General features: G+C 41.2%; 1 protein-coding gene across 1 annotated transcript in view; it reads right to left on the bottom strand.

Moving 5' to 3' along the window:
- The window catches only part of gsk3ba (glycogen synthase kinase 3 beta, genome duplicate a), a 190,155-nt gene that overhangs the window by 106,222 nt on the left and 65,477 nt on the right, over positions 1-18,456 (bottom strand). Inside the window, exon 2 of the mRNA XM_073045344.1 lies at positions 6,868-7,061. Within this exon, the coding sequence (XP_072901445.1) occupies positions 6,868-7,061 (194 nt within the window). The remainder of the gene's footprint in view (positions 1-6,867; positions 7,062-18,456) is intronic.

Below are 18,456 nucleotides of genomic sequence, written 5' to 3'. Positions count from 1 at the left end.
GATGACTGTGAACAAATCATAGCCTAACAAGCTAATTAAGATCTGAGACCTTGGTAAAAGTTATGAGAGCTCAAATCTCTTGGGGTGCCCAAACTTTTGCGTGGTGCTCCTTTCCTTTTTCTCCCCACTCTAAAATTGTACAAAACAAAAATAATACACTAATCTTGCTTAAAATGTTGAAAAGAATGTTTCATCTTTAACTTTCGACTTTTGGAGATCAGTTCATCTTCTATTCACTTAACTATTCACAGTAACAAAAATTTTGACCAGGAGTGCCCAAACCTTTGCTTGCCACTGTACTTCTCTTATGGCTAATGACTTTCCAGTCCCCAGAGCCAGCCCATGCTGAGTTTACCCGCCTCAATTTTTAGGTTTCTTATATTGTGTTTTTGGTGTCATTTTTTATAATATTGTGGAGACATTGCTGATGTATTGAGTAATTTTGAGTGTTTTCCAACATATGGACAAAAACAACATTTATAGAACAACTTATAAAACTTGCATTCATTTGTAACCCAGTGATGTAGGTTAAAAGCAAAAGGAATGGGCATGTGCAAGATAGGATAAGTTTCTGAAAAACAGTGAAATTATGGAGGGAGAAAATGGAATTTGTTTCCCTAGTAGTTGGTATGTGACTGAAGAGAAAGGTTATTTTTGTTACATGTACATCAAAACACACAGTGAAATGCAGCGTTTGTGTACAATCAAATAAGTGAAATCAGTGAAATTTTTGAGCACCACCTCAAATTCTACTATATGGTAGCATTGCTTGGAAACTCCATGGCTGCAAGAATGGTGAGTCTACTAGAACACCTGCCTGAACACGATAACTACTGATCACTGAAAACTTATCTTTTACTGACTTTTGGACTATCGGAGTCTCAGCGCGCCAAACAGTTGGTCTCCTTGCCTAGCCCTGGCGATGCTAAACTGTCAGAGCTGATGGACCACACGCTGTCTTTCCTGGGAAAATCACCATCCTTCTTTGATTTTTAAAGAACTCTTCATGCAACAAATGCCTGATCAAGATCACATAACCCTCACTTATGCACCTGTGAAGGACTATAGGGAGCTTGCTAAAATGGCTGACAAGTCTACACTCAGCCAGGCAGCAGTGCATAATTTCTCCTTCTTTCCCTGCCTCAATAAGCCTGATCAGTGAGGCCTCCAACATAAGCACATGAAACAGACTACTAACTAATACTGCAAACCAGACAATGTTTTATCATGCTTACTGTGGTACAAAGGCAAGGAAGTCCAACCACCTTGTGACTTTGACAGTATCAGTACATTGGGACATTAAAGGTCTGTGAACAAGGACATCGATTGTTCATTATGGACACCTTTTAGGGTGACCCTTCCTGTGTGACAAGGGTGCTCAAGTGAGTGCTGCCAGCATAGCCTATTGATGAGAAGACAAGGAGCAATGAAACCTCACTGAAGGCCACCGACCAACAGCAGCAGGATCCAGACTTAAGGGACACAAATGGGTGACGCTCTGCCTCAGTGGACGACCTTGTCCTGGCTGAAGTGGCTCGAACTCTGCTCGATGCATTTTTCTTTTGTGCTCAAGGACTATTAGTCGATCTTAAAAACTACTGGCTTGTGGACATCAAGGTCTTTGGGTTGTTACCTTGCTACACTAGCAAGTTCCCCACAACAACCGCCAAGTGCACGCAAGTCGAGTATACAGGTGGCCCCCGTTTTCCGAACGTTCGCTTTACGACACCTCACTTTTACGAAAGACCTACATTAGTTAACTGTTTTCGCCACCCGAAGAGTGGTTTCGCTTTTACAAAAAAAGGCAGTGCGTGCCCCGAGCAGTCAAGCTCCTCCACCGGAACTGCATTCTAGCCACCATACCTTAAACAATAAAGACATTTTTGCGAAAGTGGAATTTAAAGGTAGTCATGGGTGGTTTGATCGGTTTTTGAGGTGACGGCAGCTTCATAGCTTAAAGGTTACTGGAGAGAGTGCTTCCACGAGAGTTCCGCTATGCTTGACAGTGCTGCAATGATTGCAGAAAAGTATTTCTACTTTATATAGGCTGTGTAGGTTTATGTGTTATTTCGTATGATTTGGTAGGTTATTTTTTGGGTCTGGGAACGCTCACAAAATTTTTCCCATATAAATTAATGGTAATTGCTTCTTTGCTTTACGCCATTCCGGCTTACAAACCGTTTCATAGGAATGCTCTACCTTCAGTTAGTGGGGGGAAAACCTGTACTTGACTGCTGTGTGAATTGCAAAACCTCACCAAGTCCACATTAACCATATAACAATTACAGCACGAAAACAGGCCATCTCGGCCCTTCTAGCCCATGCCGAACGCTTACTCTCACATTACTCACTATTGTCGCAAAACATGGGGTCGAGCACCTCATTCCCATAAATTGCCCGCCAGTCCACGTCTGTGCGTGTAAACTGGACTCAGAAAAACTGGCAATTGCGAAGGCTGAGTTTGCCAACATGGAAAAACCTGATATTGTACACCGGTCAAGTAGCCCCTGGGCACTGCCCCTCCACATGTTGCCTAGGTCTAATGGTAGGTGCCACCTATATGGCGATTACTGACACCTCAATGAGGCCACCACCCCCAATTGCTACACAGACCCACACATCCAGGACTTTTTGGCATGTTTAGCCAGAAAGTTAATTCTTTCCAAAGTCAATCTAGTTAGGGGCTACCATCAGGTGCCTATGTGCTGGGAACATTCCCAAAACAGCTGTGATAACCCTGTTTGGCCTGAGTTTCTGCACATGCCATTTGGGGTGAAAAATGCAGCGCAGACTTTACATGATGGACTCTGTATTAAAAGACCAAGATTTTCTTTTTGTTTACCTGGATGACATACTTATCACCAGTGCATCCAAATCCAAACATGCATCTCATCTCTTCACACTTTGAGCTCTTAAGCCAACACCAGTTGATTATTAAGCCTGCTAAATGCCAGTTTGGGTCATCAACCATTGACTTTCTCAGCCATCACATCTCCGCAGAAGGTGCGAACAACCTCCCATCAAAGTAGTCGCTATTATGGATTTCCCACTGCTCTGCACTACTGAAAAACTACAGGTGCAGTGAATTTCTATCACCACTTCAATCTGTGAGCTGCTGAAATTATGCTCCTCCCTGTACAGTATGTTAAAAGGCAATACCCCTAACCACATCTTTGACTGGTCAGCAGACAGGACCAGGGCACTGCTTAATAACAAACAAGTTCTTTCTAATGGCACACCCTCTCCCCAACGTTCCTGTAGTCATTTATTACTGACACTACAGACCATGCTGTACATGAACAGTTGGTTGGAGGCAAGTGGCAGCCACTCACCTTTTTCAGCCAGCAGCTCTGTTCTTTCCCACCCCCTTCCCAATGAAAGGAAGCACGGCACATTTGACCATGAGCTTCTCAGTCATTATCCGGCTATCCATCATTTCCCTTTCTTCTAGAGTCGCTATTTCAGAGTTCATTGACTATGAGCCCCTTGTGTATGCGATGGCCAAAATATCAGACCATTGGTCTGCACAGCAGCAATGGCACCTGGCCTACATAGCAGTGTTCACAACTGATATGCAACATATCAAGGGGAAAAATAATGTTGTGGCTGATTGAGGCCATACACATACGGGTTGACCATGCCTGCATGGCAGCCTGCCAAACTACTGACCCAGAGGTACAGGCTTACCGAACAGCAGTCACGGGCCTACAGTTGGCTGACATTGTTTGGGGAAGCTGGGATTTCTCTGCTGTGCGATGTCTCAACCAGTTGCCCTCACCCTATAGTGACTGCAAACTGAAGGCAGTCTGTTTTTAACTTTATAAGTGGCCTCTTGCACTCGGGCCAAAAGGCCTCACAGAAGCTGGTTGCACTAAAGTTTATGTGGCACAGCCTTATTAAGGGTGTGAGTGACAGGAGTGCAGACTGGGGGGAATGCCAGCAGGCAAAAACTTCACCGTCATATCCAGGTGCCATTGACACCTTTCGAGGTCCCGTGAGTGACGGTTTGACTACGTCAATGTGGACCTTGTTGGTCCTTTTCCCCTCTCCAGTGGTTTCACGCATCTCCTTATCATGATGGATGATGCACCATCAATAACTCACGCTGAGACTTAGGAAGCGAGATATCGGCTTTTATTGACTGGAAGAATAAACAACACTACATCCTGGGGAAAATGAGGGAGAGCAGCAGCCCACAGTCGCCTTTATACAGGGGTCTGTGGGAGGAGCCACAGGAGCAGTCAGACAGGTATATCTAGTTCACCACAATGGACCGTACCAGAGGTCACTCCTCTAGAATCAACAACAGCCACAGATATGTTCGGGTGTTCATCAGCACCTGGGTTGCTTGCTTTGGCAACCCATCTGATATTTCCTCTGACCGTGGTCCCCAATTCAATTGAGAGCTCTTGGCTGTGATGGCCCAGAACCTCAGCATTAGGCTACATCACACCATGGCATATAACCCACAGTCCAATGGCCTATGCGAGTGGTTTCACCGCTCCTCAAAGGCTATTCTGAGGGCTTACCTAATTGATGAGTGTTGGCATGATCATCTCCTGTGGGTTCTGCTGGGGCTCAGAACAACTCCAAAAAAAAAGAAAGAAAAAAAAGACATGCAGTCCTCTGTGGCTGAGTTGGTATACAGGCAGCTTTTATAAATGTTAGGTGATTTTATTCCTGATGTCACGACCACCTGGTCGGCCTCTCAACAGCATTCTAGCTTCCTCAGTAAATTCAATTCTTTGTACCTATTCCTACCTGCCATCATGGCATATAGCATTCTTGATTTCCTGTTAACCTATATTCTGCCTAGTTTTGTTTTGTCTGTTATGATGTACACCTACATCCCTTTAGTTCCCCTTAAAATGGCCTGTTCTACGTTTTTGAACAAGAGAGACTTATAGATAAGAGGGAGAAACCCAAATGTGTTTTGGTAGATCGCTTTAAATCAGCCCACCAGGTTTTGGAGGATTCCACTGCCATGCCCCTGCTGTCACGATATGATAATGAGCATGTCAACACACCTCTGGATGAGCCAGAGGCACCTGTTGTTCCTCCACCCATGGAACAAAGGACCTGAGCTGTGTAGCTTGTCCAAGCTCTGGACAGACTCACACTGCCAGTTTTAGTCAATTCGGAGGGGGGGCTTGTGTAGGGCCTGCTGGAAATGTACAGAATTCAGAACCACCGACGTTGAAATGGAATTCACTTTAAGAAGTGTGTCTGAAGTGATTACGTAATTACATTTAAAAAATCAATTTTTTTTGGGATGTCAATAAATGTTTCTGCTTGTTCTTAAACATAAAATGCCTCACGTTGCTTTATTTGCAAAAACCTACAACTGCAGCCATTCTGTTTGTCCTTGGAACGTGGGAAGAAACCGGAGCACTCAGAGGGAACCAGTGAGGTCATGGACAAAATGTACAAACTCCTTACAGATATCAGCAGAATTTGAACCCTAATCTTACAGCTTTGTGCTAACCACTATGCTACTATGCCACTCTAATGTGCCACACCTAGTGCGCTGCATTGGGCTGAATAGTTGATACATTATATCATTTGGATCCAGCTTACTGTGCAGCCAAGGGCATTCTACATAACCTGCAACATTAAAAGTGGCACAACTTAGTTAATTGCTATCCTCCATTGCCAATTTCACTCTCAGGGTGAACAGTTGACCATCACATTTAACTTGAAAGTGAAAATACTATTTAACAATTGTGATGCCTGTAAACTATATGTATCTACAGCATGATAAAGGGGGGTGTGCTGCCTTTATGGCAGTTATTTAGTTTATAATATTTTCGCTTAGTAATTTGTTAGCATTTTTTAGTTAAAGTTAGGATTGTTTAAGTAAATTCATTTGTCTGTAATATATCGCGGCTGCGATGACGTCACATCCGGTTTTGCCGCGTCTTGTGGGAAAATACCGGTTTGGGATAAACGCAAGGGTGGGGGTCGCTCACATGTGGCAGTTCAGCGCCAGTAAGGTTGTTCTCTACGCACCAAAGACACGGTGAAAGTAACGCTGTAAGTCATTAGATAATCAATATGTTGAATTAAAATGTTAACGCCGATTCTGTTAAAAGTAACGACGGTCGATAAGGTTTATGTTTTCGTTAGTTAAAGAGTCGGGATAGTTTGTGTTGAAGTGTATTTAAAGCAGTCAATGGAGCAGGTAGATTCTGACTGTATGCTGCACTTTAATGTAATGTAGTTATTGTAGTTTTACCTTTGCAAGTATTCACGATGTAAATGTGATATTTAGAAGGAAACAAACACTGTACCAATCTTGTATTGTTTTATCAACAGTTTTCACCATACGTTAATGTGAAGAGTGAACAGTAAATGGTTAATCTTACTGCGACCTTGGTTTCATTGACTACGGTTTATCTCGACGTTTAACTCGGCGTTACGTTACACCCGAGCGAGAACATTACAGGGGGAAAAAATCACTGATCTCTAGCTCCAATTAACTTGAAGTTGAAATATAAATAATACAATTTTTGAATCATTTCACCAAAGCACGAGAATGGATACCAGTATTTTGAACAATACTCAAAAGGATGCACATTTTGCTTGCGCTTCCTGTTGATACTAAAATTGTATGACCCTTCATCACACTGATATGAATGGCTCAGCTCTTACAGAGTAAAGTTGCCAGTTCAGGACAGTGTAAGTATTGGTGTATTACAGGATTTCTCTATGTACATGCAAATACAAAGAGCACAAGTTCTGCATGTATAATTTAAAACTGCGCACACATTGTTGGCTGACTTCCACAAGTCACTTTCACCTGAACTCCATTGTTCAATGCTGTAAATTGCTTTGAATCTTCCAGCTAAGATGATTTGTATTCTTTACCTTAAATCTCTTGTCTTGCAAAACCTTCTTGATGGCCACCAGCTCTCCTGTGTCACATAGCTTTGCCTGATAAACAACGCCGAAGGATCCATTACCAATCACCTTGGTGTCTGTGTAGCTGACTTCCTGTGGCCTGTCAGGCCCCTGTCCGGGGGTTGCCACTACTGTTGTCACCTTACTGCCATCTTTGTCCCCTAAAGCAAAAAGGAAATCATGCTATCAGGAACATTATGTAAATCACAAACCACTCCAAAATATTTAAGATACACATCAGAAGCATATTCTTAAACAAACCTGGCAATGCTGGGTACACAAGTTTCCATTTTCAACAGCTTTACACTTACCACAAAACAAGCAAATTTCTATAAACTAGTATCTCTCATATTCTGTTTACACATGTAACCGTGCACCAGCACTTGGTAGTAACATTTTACTTTCCCCTCAAAATTTACGCCATGAAGCATATTGTTAAATCAAAAACAAAAATAGAATTGGAATAACATCCTGTATCCTATCACAAAGACCTTGAGAGAGGAAAAGACAAAAAAAGCATGAAGGCGTAAATGTTATTCTGTGCTATTTCCTCACATTTTATAGCTATTATACGTTACATTTTCATCTCTAATTTGCTCCTTTACACACAAAATTTTCAAACAACATTGCTGATCTCAAATCAAAAACCATGCTCAAATCCAAGTTCTTCTTGTCAGCCTCTCGTTTAAGTGACTTTGCATCTCTCATGGAGTAAAATCCAGCATCTCCATAAGAAACCTTTACAGTATTAGAAACAGAACACTGAGTACCTAATGCTCTCTCCGTATTATGACTAATCAACCACAAACTGTACATGCCATTTGGCCCATCTTCTCCAGTTAAAATATTTATATCAGTTTTAAAACAGGTTTCGCACTGATAAATTAATACTAGGGAAGACTATCAGATTCGATAAAATTCAGTGCAATGATCCAAGTTAACTAATGTAAATTATAAATCTATTTACATTTTCAACAAGCTATTTGGGAAATTTATTTTAGGTTCCCCAAATCATAGAATAATACAGGCCCTTTGGCACACCAAGTCCATATCAAATGTAAAGCACCCATTTACACAAATCTAATGCTAATCCCATTTTTTTTCATTCCCATCAGTCATGTTCCAACCAACTCCCCACACTTGGTTACGAGCAAACTCCAGAGTAGATGTCTCCAAGAAAAGCTCTACCCTTCACTCCTATAGCAAACATCAAATTTCAAAGTACAATATGGCTACTCTCAGGACCTCAAAAGTATCTTTATTTATTTAGCGATAGACCATGGAGTAAGCCTGTATGGTCCCAGCAACCCTCAACAAGTCCAATTAATGCTAAACTAATCATAGGACAATTTACAACGACCAATTAAACTAGCTGGTACGCCTTTAGACTGTGGGAGGAAACTGGAGCTGGTGAAAAGCCAAGCATTCCATGGGGAGGACATACAGACTCCTCTCAGACGACACCGGAATTGAACTCCGAAATCCAGAGCGTCCTGATCTGCAATAACGTTGTGTTAACTGCTGTGCTACCATGCTCTTTAAAGCTGATTTGCCATTTGTCTCTTCCCAAAAGTTTTTAAATTGTCCAAAATATACATGCTTTCACTTAGAGTCCACACAAAAGCAGAGAACTATGTACACTTTAAACAATGTCCCGAAATTTTATGCCTATTCTCTAACAGTCTTCTGCTTTGTGATTTAGTAATACAAACCCTGAATGAATTTTCAAGATAACATCATTTGCTTTTATAAGTATCTAAAATAATTTCTTCAACCATAAGATAGCAAGTCCCTTACACCTTTAACTTTTAATCAATTTGATTCCGATTTATTTCCTATTAGTCTATGAATCTGTACGTTATCCTACAATGTAAGTATATACCCACAGAAAAATGTCTTATACCTACATGCTGTAGTACATAAATGATTATTCCCGAAGTTCAAGGACATTGCCAGTTACACCTTCCAACATTCAAGTACCAATTCAGCTTTCAGTGCTTGCCTTCGCAACTGGAGACCAAAATCATTTTTAAACTATTCTAACCATTGATCAATGGGCAGTCTACCACAACAACAATATAAAATGCCATTTCCATCACCACATTCCCTGGGGACTTCTTGACCAAAACTCAACCCAACTGGATATGCCTGGATTTCATCTCCCAATAATAAGTCACTCAACATTACCTGGCACAAAATCCCTGATTATTACTCTATCTTCCACCCTAACATCTTTTCCCCTCACAGTTACTGCAATGTGGCTATGATGTGTACCATCCACAAAAAGCACCCAGTTACATGACTACACCAACATCAGCCCGTACCAATAACCTCCTTATGGATGACAGAAGCAGCAAGAGCACAAGAACATCCTCTTACTGCTCCTCCAAGACACACACTACCTCAATCTTGCAGAAACAAGGTTGTTCTTTATCAAACCAAAGTCAAAGTCTCAAGAACCTTCAAACCATCAGCACTATTGGAATACTTTCACAAGGAAGGTTTTTCAGCAATCTTTTTGATAAATTGGTTTATTATTGTCACATGTACCAAGATAGTATGAGGAAAAAAGCTTATCCTGTATACTTGCCTTGTTTTTTGATCACCTCCAAGAGTATTTGGGGGGGTGGGGGGAGACAGTAAATCCAGGCATTGTCAGCCCCTAAAATTTTTAAAAAAAGAACCTGCTATATAGAATCCTCACGCCTTCCTTGTATAGAATCAGAAAGTCTGAACTTCCTGCCAAATTATATCCCAGGACAAGGGAGGAAAGCCATTGCAGATGTAACTTGGACACATGCATAACCCTGGAAACCATGTATCCAAGGAACTGCTCTCGAAACCACTGACAGATGGCAAAACTGAGGACCCGGCCTTAATTATACAATGTTTTTGAATGTCACTTTGAATGTCAGAAGCACTCCAAACATTAAAAGTGACACTTTTTTAAATGGCTAGATTTAAAAACAATTAAAAGATTCCTGAAATAAATAACTTGGCTTAATTTTACTTTGCTTTCACACTATTTACAAAAAGCTGTAACATATCCAATAAAGAGAACAGGCTTAAAGATTCACCACTGGAATCAGTCAGCAAGTTCTGGATTTCCATTTTTAGCCAATCATACACACTCTTGCTTCCTTCCATGGAGTAGAGCGCATTAGATCACTGCAAAAATGATTGCATTTATTGGAATGATATGGCCCACTGTATTACAAAACTACATTAGTGGTTGTATTTGAATGCCCACAGATTACACAAGATATCTTATTCATTCCTTTATTTATATTTGAATTGAGCAAACTGTTTGTCTTTAATCCACTCCCTTCATTTATCAACACAGCCACTTAGTCAGCAAATAACATCCTACCTGCTTTTGCCTATACTTCAAAAGCAATAATGATTATTTTGTTAGGTGTGTTTTTCCAACACAAACTGAAAAAAAAACTAGCGTTTTAATAAAAATAATCTGTGAATACAATTTGGCACCGGCAATTTTACAGGAGAGGAAAAAGGATTTTTTTTTTTACAGATTTACATGTGTCAGTTGCTTTCAGTTTACTGTATGGGTTGCTCTTGTAAATAATTTAAATGCCTTTTATTAGGTTCCTGAGTAACTCTCAAATCCACTTGCACAGGTTGTCTCTGTGGTTAAGAAGGCATACAGTGCTTTGACTTTCATCAATCATGGGATTGAGTTTAAGAGCAGAGAGGTAATGTTACAGCTATATAGGACCCTGGTCAGGAACCACTAGGAGTACTATGCTCTGTTCTGGTCACCTCACTACAGGGCTGACGTGGAAACTACAGAAAGGGTGCAGAGGAGACTTAAAGGATGTTGCCTGGATTGGGGAGCATGCCTTATGAGAATAGGCTGAATGAACTTGGTCTTTTCTCCTCGGAGTGACGCAGGATGAGACAGTGACCTGATAGAGGCACTGATGATGATTGGCATTGATCGTGTAGATAGTCAGAGGCTTCGTCCCAGGGCTGAAACGGCTAACATGAGAGGGCACAGTTTTAAGGTGCATGGAAGTAGATACAGAGGAGATACACAGAGAGTGGTGAGTGCGTGGAATGGACTGCCAGCGATGGCGGTGGAGGCGGATACGATGGGGTCTTTTAAGAGACTCCTGCATATGACATGGAGCTTAGAAAAATAGAGGGCTATGGGTAATCTTAGGTAATTTCTAAGTAAGTACATGTTCGGCACAGCATTGTGGACCAAAGGGCCTGTATTGTGCTGTAGGTTTTCTATGTTTCCAATGTGGGGATATAGGAATAATATCACCATGTAATCTAGACTGTGTGGTGCTTGTTATTTGCCGGTAACTAGGTGAACATTTGACAGTGCAAAAACTTTGTTACAAGACATTTTCTTTTATTTGGCTGACATAATCCATACCAGCTATGGTACATGAAGTTATACATTTAGACTTGTTAACAGTAGCTGATATGTTGAGTATTCTTGAGCTGATACTTCTGTTCCTTAGTGGCTAAGAGTTCTAAGATGGACTGGAACATGGCCAAATACAAGAAATCTACCTATTTTGTTCAACATCATCATCCCCTCAGTATTAAATCACCAAGTCCCTAAACTTGAGCTTCTGTACCTTCTTCTGCAACTGCGTCCTTGACTCCCTCATCAGGAGACCACAGTCAGTAGGGACCAGTGATAACATCTCCTCCTTGCTGAGGATCAGCACAGGTGCACCTTAAGGCTTAGTCCATTGCTCTCTCTACACTCATGACTGTGTGGCTGTGCACACCCAAATGCCATCTATAAATCTGCCAATTACATCACCATTGTTGGTAAAATCTCAGACAGTGATGAGGAGATGCACAGAATTGGTTGATTGAGTAGTATCACAACAACAACCTCACATTCAATGTCAGAAAGATGAAAGGACTGGATTTTGGACTTTAGGAAAGGGCATTCAGAACCTGGGTTCAACACATTAATGCAATCATGAAGAAGCCTCATCAGCAGCTCTATTTCATTCAGAAATTCTGTCTGTCACCAAAGACTCTTGCAAATTTTGTAGCTGTACTGTGGAAAGCATTCTGATTGGTTGTTTCACAGCCAGGTACAGAGGCTCCAATGTATAGGATCACAAGTGGCTGCAGAGGATGGCAGACTCAGCCAGCTCGATCAAGGGCACAACCCTTTCCACCATCAGGGACAACTTCAAGAGGTAGTGTTTCAAGAAGGTGGCAGTCATCATTAAGGACCCTCACCATCCAGGAAATGCCCTGTTCCATCAGTGAGGAGGTACAGGAGCCTGAAGACCCACACTTAATGATTCAGAAAAAGCTTCTTTCCTTCTGCGATCAGACTTCTGAACAGTCCATGAACCTCACTATTCCTTTTATTGCACTATTTATTTTGCAATTTACAGTAATTTTATGTATTTGTACTGTGGGGCTGCTACAAAACAAATTTCACATCTTTTGAGACAGTGGTAATAGAACTGGTCTGCTGAGTTGCAACATTGGTCACTAAACCGGTGCAGCTATGCTCCATACAAATTCAAATCAATGACTGCCATTATTTGCTTTGCAAGCAAAAAAACTAGTCAGTGGTCAGATCTTCAATTCTTTTTCCCTCCTGCAAACACATCTGCAGCAGACTCTCAGCATTCCAAATACCAAAAATCACAAAATCTGAAATAGCACCATTATTTTGATTTTGAGACACCAAAAGGTGGCAGATACCTTTACTCACCGAGCATTCCAAGTCAGCAACACCAGCCAAATCTATTCTCATCTTGAACAGAATGATATTTGACAATTGAAACATGGATTTTTGAGAACCACTTATTTGGAGCACTTATGTGACGGCAGAATATTGGGTGTGAGGACTTTTGACCAGACAGATGAACAATTATTCAACTATGGACAGCAGTATGGCCTGCGCCGGCCTATGAAGGGTTGTACAAGAAACACTTCTCAAAGTGAGCTTTGATTCACAAATCCACCCCACTTGAACAATTCCCTCTCTGTAGTACCATCTGAATGCTGAAAATTTCATTCAAGGTTCAATATAGTAATCTAGTCCAATACACTTCTGGCTAATCTCGAGTCTTCCATCCTACACAAACCTCTATGAATCCAAATTCCAAATAGAAATGCTAGTGTATAGAGGGACTGTACACAACATAAGGTTTTAAACATAACAGTAAGGATAGAAGGAGGCAATCTGTTGTTTGTTGGCCTTATTGCAGATATAGTTTGGATAAATAAGGTGAGAAGTGGAATTGCAGCACAAGTAAAAAATGGTGATCTAATTGTCTAATTGTCCAGAAAGATAAAGAGATTGTCTCTGAGGCAGAGCGCTCTGTCCTCAGCTTTGTCCCCCTTCACCCACACCTCAGCGAGTTCCGCATATGCCATGACGCTGAACTCTTCTTCCGCCAGCTCCGTCTCCGAGCTTATTTCCTTGGCAAGGACTCTCCTACCCCCACCGATGACCCCTTCTCCTGTCTTTAATCCTCCTCCTCTTCATGGACACCCCGCTCTGGTCTTCTGCCTGCTCTGGATCTCTTTATTGCTAATTGCCGACAGGATATCAACCGCCTCGACTTCACCACACCGTGTTCCAATTCCAACCCAACTCTTTCCAAACGCTCTGCTCTCCACTCCCTCCACACCAATCCCAACCTCACTAAAAACAGTCCTGACGAAGGGTCTCAGCCCGAAACGTCGACAGTGCTTCTCCTTATAGATGCTGCCTGGCCTGCTGTGTTCCACCAACATTTTGTGTGTGTTGTAAGAGATTGTGAACTTTGAAGCAGCTTGGGGATGAACTATAAAGAGAAAGGATAGGGAAGGGGTGCAGGGAAAAGCGTCATTTTTAACTGAGGAGAAATTGGGCAAAGATCATGAAGGTATAGCAAGAAAAATATTGAAGCTGCATATAACATGTTTTCATTAAAAAAATTCAAAAATCTGCATGGAACCAGAGTGAAGCAAAAGGGAAAAAACTGACCATCCATAAACTACCAATCAGATCCAGTGGAATGACAACTTCATTGCATGTCAAAGAGACTGACTACTGAACACTAACAGCAGAATAAAGGTTTTCATATTTCTGTTAACAATAGCAGAGTAACGTTCAATAATAACTACAAAGAATGTACAAATTGGAAGATTAGCTTACAATTTGACTGAATAAGTTGAGGAGAAATAAAGTTTGCATGAAGTAATGGACATGGTATGTAATAGGGTCCTGTAGAGTTAACATTAGATAGTAGGAGAGGGAAAAGACGTAAAGGGGGAGAAGTGAGGTAGATGGGGCATATCTACAGGAGTTCAGGTGAGATTCAGCAGTTGGAACCTGAATCATTCTTACAAATTATGGTGGCAATTACATGAAAAGCCTGAAAGTAAATTTTCATTGTCCTGTGGGCTGCTGATGAAAATAAGGTGCATTGATTAAATCAGGAGGTGGCTCATCCAAGGAAGAACTTTGATTATCTTGATTAAAGCAGGGTATGCAACACAAAAAAAAAAGTATTGGCTTATTTTGTAGCATACCGCAGTTTTAGGAATGTGCACATGAAAGAGGAATGATTCATCTAAAATGTTATGAAGAAGAATTGCTCAAAATTCACCAGGTAACATAATGGTAGCAAGAATCAATCATTAAGTCCTATGCTCAATAAAACTTTCTTGCCTCCTGATGAGTGATGATCAAGCAGAAAGTGACAAATTTTGGATGCTACAGGGAAAAGAATAATTTAAAGAACAAAGATATACTTGTTAACATGTAAGGAAAAGGATGGCAGAGTAAGGTGGATAGATGGCTAACTGGATTCAAATAATGTTTTTGCAAAGCTTCATGATGCATCGATGTCATCTTGAAGAAAATTTGATTAGGCTAATAATGAGACAAATTAAATCCAGACGAGAAATACACTAACAAATGTAAAACGAAATGTCAAATGATAACAGTGCATCTCTCAGTACACTCAAATATTGCCTTCCACCATATGTTTTTGTAAATTAAGAAATATCAGAAATTAATATAGGAAAGCATCAAGGACCATCAATGCTTATATATCCTACATTACAATCCAAGACCACTTCACTGCTCATTTGGTTCAATTAAAAACAAATGTTCATTTAAAATTTACATTCTACAGCTTCCAAAATTTTAGACATTATTCTAGATTGTCGTTACTACATTGCAATGCTACTACATTAATCTTAATGAACGATCTTGACATCAAATTGAATTGTCATCCTCTCTGAAGTTCCTAAAGGAAAGGAAAGCCAATAAAATCTCGTCCCATCTAAATGAAGTATCATTGCTCTCAAAAGTAATATTCAAATTCTACACAATTTATTTCAGTCAATAAACTATTTTCATAATTGCAAAGTTATAACCAAATAACACTCGCCATCTTAACTATTAAAATACAGGTCACTGCTGCATTATGGTAGGTGGTTGGCACGGTAGCTTAGTGGTTCAACCAACGCTTTACAGTGCAGGCAACCCGGATTCAATTCCCAACACTGCCTGTAATGAGTTTGTACATTCTCCTCCATGACCATGTGGGTTTCCTCTGGGTGCTCTGGTTTTCTCCCACAGTCCAAAAGGCATACAGTTGGTAGGTTAATTGGTCAATTGTCCCATGATTATGCTAGGACTAAATCACAGAAATGCTGGGCAGCATGTCTTGAAGGGTCTATTCTGCACTACATCACAATAATTTCTTTAAAAAATTGTTCTTATTGCAATTTTCCATAAAGTGAAGGTGTGTCATCTGCACAAGGGTCAAAAAAATACAAGTCAAAAGAAAAGTTTAAAATTTACTCTATTTCCCTTGCTCACATAAATTCCTTTAGAACAAATGTTATTGCATATGTCACCTTTTTATCTAGTGAACTGTGAACTCTGTAAGGATGAATTTCCATTACCCATGCAGCTTAATACAAGGGGGTCACCTGCAAGACCTTTACCCCATAGGTAAGCAGTAAACTCATTAATCAGATCTAGTCAAATTTTAACTATTTCAAATTTGAATGCTTTAAGATTTACATTATTTCTAAGATCGTACTTTCATAATTACACCTTCAAATGAATATACTCAAAAGCTTGTCAATTGTCACCCTAGCTAAATGCCAACCTATCATCTTTAGAATTCATTCACTGTAGTTATTTGCAACACTGGAGTGTTGATCACATGCAAGCATAAAGGCAGTAAAATCAAGTTAGAGGATTTTTTGGATAAGTGACATAAGTAAATAAGATCGTAGCCAAAAAGCTACACAGACGGATACATGTACATTAATTTATTGATAGGTGTGAAGAACACCTTTGTTGTCTTCCACCGAGTTCCACAACAAAATTGAGTTTTTGTTTTAACTGAATAGGAATACAAGAACAGCAGGTTGGTCTCCCAGATATCAGCATGACCATGGATCTATAACTAACATCAAAGCAAAATATGCTGTAAATCTGAAATTAAAAATTGAAAATGCTAGAAATATTCAGAATCAATCTTGAAACAGCAAGTGTTTCTCTTACTACAGCTGCTGTCTGACCAAAATTTGCTATTTTATATCCTTCAATGATTTCTATGAGTTAAAATTATCAATCTTTGGATATTATAACATTAAGTATAACATAAGCCTACTCTTGTAGAATCTGACACCAATTTTAACTTTAATCCATTAGAAGATGCCAATGATAACCTCTTCCAATAATCCCCATTGACTCCTGCCAATTAAAAAAATTCTTATCTCCTTGTCTACAACTTTTCTTCAGTTCTACTAGCTTTTACTTAAACAAATTTCATCAGGACTTTATGAAATGCTTTCTGCAGGACCAAGTAAATGCATCAACATTCCCTTGTCGACTACTTCAAATTAAGTTTTTAAAAGTGTTAATTATCTCTATTAATTATGACCTACTCTTCACAAATCCTACTGATCAGCTGAAAAAGGCACATCTCCAATATCAAATATTTCTAATTTAAAGTGGTCAGCTCACAAATCAAGGGGGAACCCATTTTAAGGAACACAGAACAATTTATAGAGCATTTATTAAATATTGGAAAATGTACACCTGATTCAAGGTAGAAGCCGAAATAGTTTAGTATTTATATTAAATAATATAAAATAATAATATTAAATAATGCATAGAAGATGGCGCCGGTAACTGGCGACTCTGCGCATGCTCTGCCGAACAAACTGCCCTCTACACTATCCTATACCCAAGAAACCTTTCTAAACCTCCAATTTGCTACATCTAGCAAGATCAACAACACCCTGGCGAAGTTACTGACCCAGCTGGAGATCAGCGACGCGCCAGAATTGCTTCAACTCCAGACTGTACCTGGACCCGATCGTAGAGACCTGGTCCGAGGTCCACCACGTTCCCGGAGACCTGCAGCCTGCTACCGTGTCGAAGCGCCTGGAGACATGGCCCATTACAACCAGCACCTCTCCGAAGCAAACGAGCACACAGAAGTGATGTCAGAGACCTCAAGATACCCCAGACACTTCCCCGGAGTGACCACCATAGAGCCCCGTTGGTGGCTATCCACAGCTGTCGGAAGTGAGGCCTCCGCTGCCGACCTCGGAAATCTAGCCCAGGGCTCGGCTGGAGCAGAGGCCTCCGCAACTGTGACACAGTTCATGGACTTGTTTCAGCCGGCAACCCGGCCCTCTGAGATCAAGTGTTGGCTTCGGGGCCCGACCCAATCGACAGCCCGGGCCTCCGGCAGTTGGAAGTGGCAGCGGAGCCTCCCCCGTCACTCAGCCCGACCTGGAGCTCCCGACGACGCGACCCGCCGATCGATCCCCGCGGGACACATCCACCAACCTCAAAGAGCTGCCAACAACACACTGCATCGATGGAAATCTGGAAAGATGCACAAATTACTGAGGAAGTATGGGAAAAGAGCTGGGCTGCTGGTCAGATTGAAGCGGAGGGGCTTTAGGAACCCTCTGCCCACCATCCTACTAGCCAATGTGCAAGCCATAGAGAACAAGGTGGATGATCTTAAAAGGAGATTCACCTACTGCAGGGAGATGCAGAACTGCTGTGTATTCTGTTTCACAGAGACCTGGCTCTCCCCTGCCACCCCTGACTGTGCCTTCTGACCAGAGAGATTTTTGATCCATTGGATGGACTGCACGGCGTCTTCAGGCAAGATGAGGGGAGGTGGAGTCTGCCTACTGATCAACACTGCGTGGTGCTCAGACAGAGTGGCACTGACAAGCTCCTGCAGTCCTGACCTGGAACATCTGTCGGTGAAGTGTCGTCCTTATTATCTGCCACAGGAATTCACCTCGGTAATACTGACAGCGGTCTATATTTCCCCCCCCCAGGCAGACGTGGAGTGTGCTGTGAATACACTGTATGCCAACATCAGTGAACTTGAGACCAGGTATCCGGAGGCTTTGCTCATTACAGCCGGGGACTTTAACCAGGCCAACCACAGAAAAGTGCTGCCAAAGTTATACCATCATGTCTCCTGCTCCACTAGAGACCCAAATATACTTAACCACTGCTACACAGCAGTCAAGGATGCCTACCGTTCCATC

Source organism: Hemitrygon akajei, chromosome 5 (assembly GCF_048418815.1).
Source record: "Hemitrygon akajei chromosome 5, sHemAka1.3, whole genome shotgun sequence".
Taxonomy (NCBI): domain Eukaryota; kingdom Metazoa; phylum Chordata; class Chondrichthyes; order Myliobatiformes; family Dasyatidae; genus Hemitrygon; species Hemitrygon akajei.
The sequence above is the reverse complement of the archived record's forward strand: the minus strand, read 5'-3'. Positions and strand labels throughout refer to the sequence as shown.